The sequence below is a fragment of the Eutrema salsugineum genome, unplaced genomic scaffold, assembly GCF_000478725.1.
Source record: "Eutrema salsugineum unplaced genomic scaffold, Eutsalg1_0 scaffold_7, whole genome shotgun sequence".
Classification (NCBI taxonomy): Eukaryota; Viridiplantae; Streptophyta; class Magnoliopsida; order Brassicales; family Brassicaceae; genus Eutrema; species Eutrema salsugineum.
Window position 1 is genome coordinate 2,217,138 of NW_006256486.1, and position 10,547 is coordinate 2,227,684.

Below are 10,547 nucleotides of genomic sequence, written 5' to 3' on the forward strand. Positions count from 1 at the left end.
GAATAAACGACGAGGCATTTTGTGAAAGTTATGCCGAGCCGAATAAACGACGAGGCGTTTTGTGAAAGTTATGCCGAGCCGAATAAATGACGAGGCGTTTTGTGAAAGTTATGCCGAGCCGAACAAACGACGAGGCGTTTTGTGAAAGTTATGCCGAGCCGAATAAACGACGAGGCGTTTTGTGAAAGTTATGCCGAGCCGTATCGACAAAGCATGGTTCGGTTCACACAGTTTGATGAGATATTCTCAGTTAACCGTAGCTGTGTAATGGGCTCGGTTTATCTGGACAGAGCGGCGGTTAGTTGAGTGTTGGCGTGCGTGCCGGACGCGCCAAGAGGTTACGCATTCGCCGCGGACTTCACGCGCCCCCATCGAACACCTTTGCGCCATCCCAAGGTCCACGCGGACTTCACGCGCTTCGGTTTTCCTATAAATAGGTGAGCTCCTTCGTTCCTCCTCATAATCTTCAGATCCATTCGTTTTCACTAAAAGGTAGCTCTCCCTTCTCTCTTCTTTCTCTCTCTAGTTTTATTTATTTTCCGGCTAGGGTTCCGAGGTCTCCGCCGCTCCAGATCTTTTTCCGACGAAAGTTCGCCGCGTAATATTGTAATTCCCGTATAAGCTGTAAATCATGTCGAACCGTTCCGACGATTCGTTGGATTCGCTTTTTAACTACGAGCCGAGCCGTGTAGATGCCAAGGTGGGAGGTGTAACAGGATCTTCCGAGGCGTCTATCTCGCCAAGCCCTTCCAACCGTGCATCTGAAGGTGACGAGGCGTCGAATCGCTCCAGTCCGTCAGGCGCTCGCTCTCCAGATGATGAGCCGTCGGTTTCAACGAGCCGCCCTCAGGGTCCTGCTCTCGACGAAGAGGTTAATCATGCCGCAGTGAAAGCCGAGGAGGAAGCGTTTCTCTTTGATCTGTTCGAGGCAAAGCGTGAATAGAACGTCTCATGGCGTCCCGAGGTGCTTCTTCATCTGGGCGAGGGAAATGAGTGAAAAGACAAAAACCTGACCCGCCCGGTTCTACGCTCTCCTCGCCTAACTCACTCGAGGCGTTGAGATGTCGTTTCGGGATATCCGAGGCAGTAGAATTCGTCCTTCCAGAGAAGAATTACCGAGCCGACAAACTTCCTGAGAATCATTTTACTCTGTACGAGGCGTTCTTTGAGCTTTGTTTTCTCTGGTTCCCGATCTCCGGAGTTATCCTTGAGTACCTCTGGAAACATGGGATCTCAATCGGGCAGATCACGCCGAGGGGTCTGCGGCATATGATCGGTATTCTGGTTCGAAGTTTTGAATGCGGGCTCGATATTGAACTGAATCACCTGCTAAACTTGTTGGAGATCAGAAAAGATCCGAAGGGAGACAGATTTTATATCTCCAACAAGTCCAACCGCCAGATCATAGGTGGTTTTCCAAGCAAGGATCAGTTTTGGACCGAGCGCTTCTTCTATGTCTTGGTGAACAAGGCGTCAGTCAGCAAGGGTTACGTTCAAAAAACCAAGACCGCTTGGGGACCACTTGGTAGCAGATCCGAAGCTTTACCTCGGCTCGGAACTGTTATCGTATAATCTTCCCTTACTGATTTTTTTGTGTTGTTTTTGCAGTTCGGAACATTCTTTCCCCGATTCCCGATGACCTCTTTGTTGTTCGAGATTCTCTTGCAGCTCGGAGAGTTAATTGGAGGAAGCATTTTTCATTCGAGAGAGTGAAAAGAGCACGAGCCATTCTTGCCGGAGTTCCTGTTAGCTCTTCGTCTTCAAATTCCTCATTTGACACAAGGGAGAAAATGGTGATCATTACTCTTAGAGATAAGAAAAGGCGTGAAGAAGAAGAAGCTGCGAGACGAGCTGCCGAGGCTGCGAGACGAGCCGCCGAGGCGGCTCAAACAGGGACCGAGGCTGTCCCTCAGGCCGATCCGCCGAGCCGTGAAGGTGAAGGCACGGTCCGAGCCGCGGAGGCAAACGTTGCCGCGGCGACCGAGGAAGGAGCAGCGCCCGAGGTGGAACCGGGCGAAATTATTCCCGAGGCACCCAAAGATGACTCTGCGGCACGGAGTAAAACTCCTTCAAACTCGGCTATTCTGGCTCTTCCGAAGTCATCGAGGCCCCCGACTTTGGCTTTACAGAAACATGATTCTGGCCGAAAACATTCGGCTGCTGATAAGGGGAAGGGCGTAGCTATCCAAAAAGACGAGCCGTCCAAGAAGAAGCGCAAGCAGGCTCCCGGTGATCCCGCTGCCCGCAAACTGGTCGTCGACGACCCTGACGCCTCGGCAATAATGTTTGCACGTGTTAACAACGCGAACACGCGTCTTCCTCCTCCTGAGAAGCTGAGGAGACCGAGGTCGTATGGCGCGATGGCACAGCGCGGTACCAAGGTATGTTCTGCTTACTCTCCTTGTTTTATCAAATTTTGACTAAGTGTTTAACGCGTATTATTCCTTGCAGTTTGTAGCGGCCTTCAACGAGCTGATGGCTGAATACGAGGCGGACCTATCCAAGGTCGAACGTCGCCTGGACGAGGTTGGAACGAGACTGCGGCGGCAAAGGGGAAGCTTGATGAGGCGATGACCATGGTGTCGAGGCAAGAAGAGGAGAAGATAGTTCTTCACGCCGATGTTGACAAAGTTTCCACCGCGGTCATTCGCCTCGAGGAAGCTAGAAGAGCCAAAAGCACCGAGGTGGCGTTGCTCAAAAGGCGTATCGAGGCCAAGGATGCCTTGTTTAACGCCAAGGTCTAGCGCGCGAAGAAGGAAACGAGGCGAGAGCTGACAGCCAAGTTTCAGGAACGCCTTGCCAAGGTGGAGGAAGGTCTGGCCAAGCTCGAGAAGGCCAAAACCGATGAGAACGAGCTGGGGCAAATCAAGGGCAACCTTGCGATGATCGCCGATCTGAGGAAACCAGACGGCCCAACGCTCGATGATGAGGAGGCGAAGCTAAAGAGCTGGGAGAGCGAGTACGCCGACGCCGAGGCGTATGAGCGCATTGCCTCCGAGATCCAAGGTGAGCTGGTCTTCTCACCCATGTCGCCGGACTCTGTAGACACCAGCCTTGGTAACGAGCCGCTCGAAGAGACATCGGCCAACTTGGGTGTCGTAGATCCGACCGGATCGAATGCGAGTACGCCAGCCCTCTCGAACCTCCTTGCCGAGCATGAAACGCAGTCCGCGGTTTGATCCTCTCCTCTTTCCCCTATCTTCTGTCTCATATGTTTTTGTACTTAAGATTTGGATGATTTTATCTGTTTCTCGAACTTCTAGTGTAACCGGTGCCTGGACGGCTTTATCCACCTGACTATTGATTTTGCTTATGGTTATATTTATCTTTTCCTTAGTCGTTTTTGGATTTGATGTGTTTATACTTGACGATCTGTGAAATTTTTACGGAAACTGTTTGTTTGGAAAAAATTGTCGTTGATTGGCTTGTCGAGCTGTGCTGAGAATGATCTCGACTGCTTTCCTGGCCGAAATGTTTACGTGAGATCGATAGAAGACCGGGCTAAGAGACAGGCTGCTAAGGATTCTGTTTAAGTCTAAATCCCAAGCTGGGAGTTGATTCGTGGAGTGTCTCCATTTTAGGTGACGTTGAGCCGTGTTTAGCAATAATGTCGAGGCAACTTTCATTGGTAATGCCGAGCCGTGTTTAACGACGAGGCGTTTTCATTAATGATGCCGAGCCGTGTATAACGACGAGGCGTTTTGTTCTTTATTGACCAAAGATGATTTCGGGACTTCCATTGAGATCTGAGAAAGAGTCTCCAACTAGCGCTGAAGTATTTTTCTAGTAAGTTATGTGTTTTCAAGTAAGTTATTATTCTCTTTGAGAGGTTAATCGTTCGTGAGGAAGAGTCGGGCGTTGCAGCTAAAGTGTTTAGCTTGAGCCGATTTTTTCCTGCCGAGGCATTAGCTCAGGGTTTCTCATTGACAAGGCGAAAGTTCAAGAGGATATAGTGTTCTCTTAGGGATATGTCTGTAGACCGGCGTTCCCGAGAGGGTGAGTGTGTTTTGCCGGGTTTTAAGAGTTTACTTCGGTTTTAGAGAAAGCGATGTAGTCTCGACTTATAATCTCGTGTGCGATAATGAACTGTGGCGACCGATACGTTTTTGGCCTGAAATTTGTATAGCGCGCTTAATTTTTATCCATAGAGGATGTAACTTGCACCCTCGTCCTAGGAAAGGTGGTAAAATTCCGTTTAGAGAACTTTGTATTTGTTGTCCCGTTGTGGCCAGCAACGAGACGAGGCGTTTGGAGATTTAATTTGCCGAAGTGAATATAAGGACGCGTAAAGGTCCGAGGCGATCAAGTGATGATAACTAATCGAAGTGATGAATGAAATAAGTTGCTGATTTAAAAAGAATGAGAAACTAGCTGAAGCGACAATGAACGAATTAGAATTCCAAGTTGAACATGAAATAAGTAGCTGATTTAAAACGAACAGAAAAATGGCCGAAGTGGAAATGTTCCTAGAGACGGTAGACGAGCTAAAATTATAGAGTCAAATGGAGGTATGTGTATACGTACCCACTCCCCCCCCCCTTTTTAGGAGGGGGGACAGCTGAAGCCGTCCGAGGACGGGCTGCTACGTACCCTTTGCAGAGATCAAGCCATCTCGTAGTTCATGTTGACCGTGTTGTAGCCTTAGTGATAATACTTCTTCAGGTGCATTGCATTCCATGATCTTGGAATTGCTTCGTCAGCTACCGTCGCAAGTTCGTAGACTCCTGGGCGAACAACTTTTGTAATCTTGTAAGGACCTTCCCAATTTGCCCCGAGCTTTCCTGCATTCTTCTCGGCAGTGTTTTGGAAAACCTTTCGAAGGACGAGCTCTCCTTCTTTGAATCTTCGACTACGAACATTTTTGTTGTAGTATCTCGCCGTTGCTTGTTGGTAGTTCTGAATTCGGATTAGAGCCTGGTCGCGCATTTCGTTTACCAAATCTAGTTCGTCCAGCATCATTAAGTGATTCAAGCCCTCTTGTCCCGGCAGAAGTCTTCGTCGAATACCTGGGAAATCCACCTAGGGGGGATTACGCATTCCGCTCCATAGACTAGAGCGAATGGAGTTTCTCCGGTGGCTCGGCGTGGAGTTGTCCGATGCGACCAAAGGACTCCTTCGAGCTCATCTGCCCATCGTCCTTTCTTGGCGTCGAGCCTCTTTTTCAGACCGTCTAGGATCGTCTTGTTGGCTGCTTCGGCTTGTCTGTTCCCTTGAGGATATCTTGGCGTGGATTTGCTCAAGCGGATTTTCCATTTCTCGCAGAAAGCTTCAAAACGCGTTGAGATGAATTGGGATCCGTTATCGGTGACTATCTCGTAGAGGACCCCGTGTCTGTAGATGATGTTTTTCCAGATGAAGTGTTCGACTTGAGCATCCTTTATGCTTGCGTAAGAATCGGCCTCGACCTACTTAGAAAAATAATCCGTGAGGACTAGCAGAAAGCGCTTCTGCTTCGACCGATGTAGAGGTCCGACTATGTCCATCGACCATCTCATGAAAGGATAGGGTGATGAGATCGATGACAATAGCTCGGTAGGTTGATGAATTGTTGGCGCGTGCCGCTGACACTTCTCGCACTTTGCCGTAAACTTCTTGCAGTCCTTGACCATTGTACGCCAGAAGTAACCGTGCTGTTTTATCTTGATCGCGAGTGACCTTCCGCTAAAATGGTTTCCGCACGCGCCGCTGTGTACTTCGTGCATGATCTTTCTGGCTTCCGGTCTTTCGATGCATGTCATGAGTGGTCCTGAAAATCTCCATTTAAACACCTCGCCGTCGACGAGGACATACCGTGCGGCCTGAGCTTTTAATTTGCGAGCTTCCCACTTATCGGTTGGTACTTCTCCATCGGCAATATATACTCGGATGGCTCCGAGCCATTCTTTGTCGCAGCCGTACTCCAGCTCGGCTGTTGAGGCGTCTTCATCCATAGCGATCACTTCGTCGCTCTCTGGTTCTTGTTTGGGAGGATTTATCAGCCGAACTCCTTCTACCTCTTCGATGCTAGGACGTTCGATGAATTCGACTGGAATTGTCCGTCGAAGATCCGGGTCTGAAGTCAAAGCGAGTGCTGCCAAGGTGTCGGCCGAGGTGTTTTCACCCCGGGGTATTCGTGTGAGCTCGAAGTCGTCGAACTTTTGCACCAACTCTCGGAACACCTTGAGGTAAGATCCCATTCGTCCGTCCTTCGCCTCGTATTCTCCGTTGAATTGACATGCTACGAGCTGTAAATCGTAAAAGGTTCTTATCTTTCGAACTCCGATTCCCTGCGCTAGTCGTATGCCGGCGATCAGCGCTTCGTATTCTGCTTCGTTGTTCGAGGCGTGGAAGTTCAGGCGAAAAGACTGCTCCAATATTTCTCCTGTGGGAGAGGTGAGACGGATGCCTATTCCTGAGCCGTGTTTAGACGACGAGCCGTCGACGTGCAGCATCCATACTTCGTCTAGGGTTGGCTCGTTCGTCGCTTCGTCCGGAAGTTCGATGAGAAAATCTGCGAGCACCTATGATTTTGCAGACGACTTGTTCCGATACTCGATGTCGTACTCGCTCAACTCTATGGCCCATTTGGCGAGCCGCCCGGATTGGCTCGGGCTATGCAGGATAGAGCGCAGCAGAAGTGTAGCGAGCACAACAATTGAATGTGATTGAAAATACGAACGCAGCTTGCGAGCCGAGACTACGACGGCTAGGGAGACTTTCTCGATCTGGGGGTAACGGGTTTAGAAAATGGGTTTTTGTTCGGATCGCTCTTCTCTTATAAGCACCCCACTCACAGCTGTAGCAGATACAGCGATGTGAGGAAGAGAGGTTCTCCTTCAACTGGTATCGCCAAGATCGGTGGGCTTGCCAGATAATTATTCAATTCATGGAAAGCTGCTTCGCATCGATCGTCCCACTCGAATTTCTTATTTCCCCGAAGGGTGTCGTAGAAAGGCAGGCACTTGTCGGTGGAACAGGAAATGAACCTGTTTAGCGCAGCAACCCTTCCTGTGAGTCTTTGCACTTCTCGCTTCGTCATTGGAGAGGGCATCTCGATCAATGCTTTGATCTGCTTGGGATTCGCTTCAATGCCTTGGTGAGTTACCAGATAGCCGAGAAACTCTCTCGAGGTGACCGCGAATCTGCACTTTGCCGGGTTTAGCTTCATGTCATGTTTGTTCAACTGCTCGAAGCATTCTCGTAGATGCGCGATATGGTCTTTTTCTTCGAGTGATTTGACTAACATATCATCGATGTATACCTCCATGGTTTTTCCGAGCTGAGCCGCGAACATTTTATTGACGAGCCGTTGATATGTTGTTCCTGCGTTCTTGAGCCCGAACGGCATGATTTTGTAGCAGTATATCCCGCGATCAGTTATGAATGCCGTTTTTTCTCGATCATCAGGATACATCAGGATTTGGTTGTAGCTGGAGAATGCGTCCATAAATGTTAACAGCCTATTTCCCGCAGTGGCTTCGACGAGCCGGTCGATGTGGTTTTAAAGTTGGGTCCACGTTCAGCTCATGACAGGTTACGTCGATGCTTATGCCCGGCTTATCTTCTGCTGTCCAGGCGAAAGTGTTGATGTTTTATTTGAGGAGGGAAAGAAGTTTGCTTCTTAGAGGCTCTTCTAATTTTGCTCCGATTTCGACGCATCGTTCTGGACGTGCTTCGTCTATGCACACCGAGTCCACTGCGTCACATACCGGCTCGGTGCGCGTTTCGCGGCTCTCCGCGATCTGTAATTGCTATAAGAGTTTCGAGAGCTCGTTCGCAGGCTCTCGATCCGTCTTCATCTTTTTGCAATCTATGTCTGCTCGTGCGTCGGTGACAGGGCTCCTCAGCTTATGCTCCGCAAGGCAGCACATTCGCGACTCCTTCTGACTTCCCCAGATCGTTTTGATGCCTCCTGGAGTCGGGAATTTGAGGCAGAGGTGATAGGTGGAAGGGACCGCCCTCATCGCGTTGATCCATGGAGTACCCATAATCGCATTGTAGATCGTTGGGTGATTGGTGACGCAGAATTCGACGATCCTAGTGACTCCGCCAGCTACCACAAGGAGCCTAATTGTTCCCATAGTCATCGTTATTTCTCCTGAAAATCCGGTTAGAGGTTTGGGGATCGCCGTCACCTCGGAGAGATCGATTCCCATCCTTCTGAGCGTTTCCCTGAAAATAACGTCTACCGAGCTCCCAGTATCGATGAGCACCATCGCTACATCGTGATCCCTGATTGTCAATTCGATCACCAGTGGATTGTTGTGTGGTCTATCGATTCCTGCCGTTTCCTCTGCGGCGAAAGAGATCACTGTGTTCGGGAGGTCGGTCGGTTCTGTCCAATTTTCCTTCGCTTTGGCTCGACGCTGATAAGCTTTGATGGAGGACACCGTGTCTTGGTAATATTGAGATCCACCCATGATCATGTTGATCCTGGTCGCTCTTCGGGTTCGCCTCTCCTATCGCGCTTGGAGTTATCGCCTCGTCGGGGAGGATTTGCGGGTTCTGCCGCGCCGCTCGGCTCGGCTCCTTCTTTTGGTTCATTAGGGACGAGGTCTTTGAGGTTAACCGCGTTCTGGAGCTCTCCTGCCGCCATCTTAGCCGCGAGTTTTGCTCCTAGAGTTCGGCATTGTGCCGTTGAATGCCCGTAGGTCTGGTGATACTCGCAGAATGCCTTTTCGTCGTAGTTGGTGGGTTTTCTTACCCAAGTGTTGTTGCGCGGCTCTCCTCTTCCGTGTCCAGTGCCTACTTGGTAGTTGTGGGCATCTCCGCTTCTAGGTTCGTCCGAGCTCTGCGTTGTTGCGTTGTTTGATGGATTGCCTTTCTTCAAATGGTGCGTCAAAATCGAGCTTCGGATTGCTGCTTTTGTTGCTTCGTACTGCTTGTCCAGATTCTTCATTTCTTCCTCGTTTACGACGAAGTCTGATGACCGATGCAAGGCATCTTGAATCGTTTGTGGTGTGTTGAGTGCCATTTCCCGTCGGAATTCGGATTTGTACCATAAAGACCGTTTCAGAGCTTCGAGTGCAGCTTTGTCGCTTATTCCTTCTATTTTGGATACGACTGCCTTGAACCTTGCCATGTAATCCCGAAGCGGTTCATTCGGTCCTTGGGATAGCGTCCACAGGTCGGCATCAGAAGTTCCTCTGTCCATAAACATCGAGTATTGTTAAGGAACAAGGCGGAGAGCTGTTGGAAACTGCCGATTGAATTGCGCTCCTGCCTTGAAAACCACTCGAGCGTGGCTCCCTTGAGATGTTCCACGAAGAGTAAACAATATCCGGCATCTACTTCCCGCTCGGTCAGTTTGGCAGCGTTCTTTGTGAAAGCTCGTCCCATTGCTATCCAAAACGCTGTGATGTGCGCTTTCGGATCGGTCGTTCCTTCGTAAAACGGGATCCTCACCTTCCCGGGCTCGGGAATCCTAGCCTCCGTGATTCTCGCCGTGAATGGTGTTCTCTGGGTTTCTTAAAGCATCCGATCGATTTCGGGCATAGCACTCGTCGCGTTGTGCACTTGAGACTTCATGGCGCGTATCTCAGCTACTGTCCGAGCCATTGAGGCTCGCAACTCTTTGATTTCGAGGGTTTGCGCGTGAGTCATTCCCTTTGATTGGGGGAGTCGCTCCCGCACTTCTCTCCTCGGCTCGTCTTCGCGCTCCGCCTACTCAATCCATTGGAGGTTTTCTTCTTCTTCCGTCGGGTTGTTGCCGCGAGCCGGATCGGTGATTTCGTCAGTCCGGACGCCGTTTAGTGCCGAGGCGAGCTCTTCTTGGCTTATTCGCCGAGCCGAGCCGTTTTGTTGCGAGTTCGTGGTTCCATCGTTCTGCTGGGCCTCCACGTCAATCGCGTCATTCTTCTCTTCGCCGGCTCATCGCCTTGAGTTCCGACGGAGTGGAGGCGGCTCAGTCATGTTAACTCGGGTTGCCGCGGGAGTCTGTTCGCCGAGGGGACGAAACATGGGTGGAGCCAAGGGGTTTCTCGCGCCGCTCCCTGAGGCCTCTGCAGGTGTTGAGAAGTCGAAGCGTCTCCGGATTCCATCCATCGGGTCGGTAATTCCGGCTCTCCAAGTTGGGTGTTATCACTCAGCCGCCATCGCGTCGAGCCTCTCCGTAATCGCCTCGTTTCTTTTGTCTTGCTCGTCGATTTTCTTCATCAACGCAGCCATCATGTATCGCATCTCTCTTGGGTTTCGGTCGTCGCCGTCGTTGTGTCTGATGCTGGAGCGTCCTTCTCCGCGCCGTTATCGTTGTTGTTGTTGTCGTCGAGGGTGTTGCTCGCCATGTTCTTCGGATCTTAAAGTCTTGTAGATTTAGAGTAAGAAAGTTTCGATTCCCCACAGACGGCGCCAAATTGTGTGAGCCAAAACTCGCACAACCAAAAATTTTGTAAGGAAAAAGTAAGGGATCCGAAATTTCTAGGGTAATCGCAAGAACAGTAAGATCAAAAGAAGGTTTTGTTTGCTGTGAAAGTGTTTAGGTCTTATTGCTCTCGAGTTGTGAAAAGTTACAGAATGAATTGCATATATTGTCTATTTATACTAACTTTCTAAACCGCCTAGCCGAGAAT

General features: G+C 50.1%; 2 protein-coding genes across 2 annotated transcripts; one reads left to right on the plus strand and one right to left on the minus strand.

Moving 5' to 3' along the window:
- The first annotated feature begins 631 nt into the window (after positions 1–631).
- On the plus strand, positions 632–2,574 carry LOC112082829 (uncharacterized protein At3g60930, chloroplastic-like). Its single transcript, XM_024150361.1, has 4 exons — positions 632–921; positions 1,002–1,525; positions 1,609–2,381; positions 2,452–2,574. The coding sequence occupies exons 1-4, from the start codon at positions 632–634 to the stop codon at positions 2,572–2,574; spliced, it is 1,710 nt and encodes a 569-aa protein (XP_024006129.1).
- Positions 2,575–4,967: 2,393 nt separating this feature from the next.
- LOC112082830 lies at positions 4,968–6,431 on the minus strand. Its single transcript, XM_024150362.1, has 2 exons — positions 5,583–6,431; positions 4,968–5,405 (listed from the first exon to the last, which is right to left on the minus strand). The coding sequence occupies exons 1-2, from the start codon at positions 6,429–6,431 to the stop codon at positions 4,968–4,970; spliced, it is 1,287 nt and encodes a 428-aa protein (XP_024006130.1).
- Between the last annotated feature and the right edge of the window lie 4,116 nt (positions 6,432–10,547).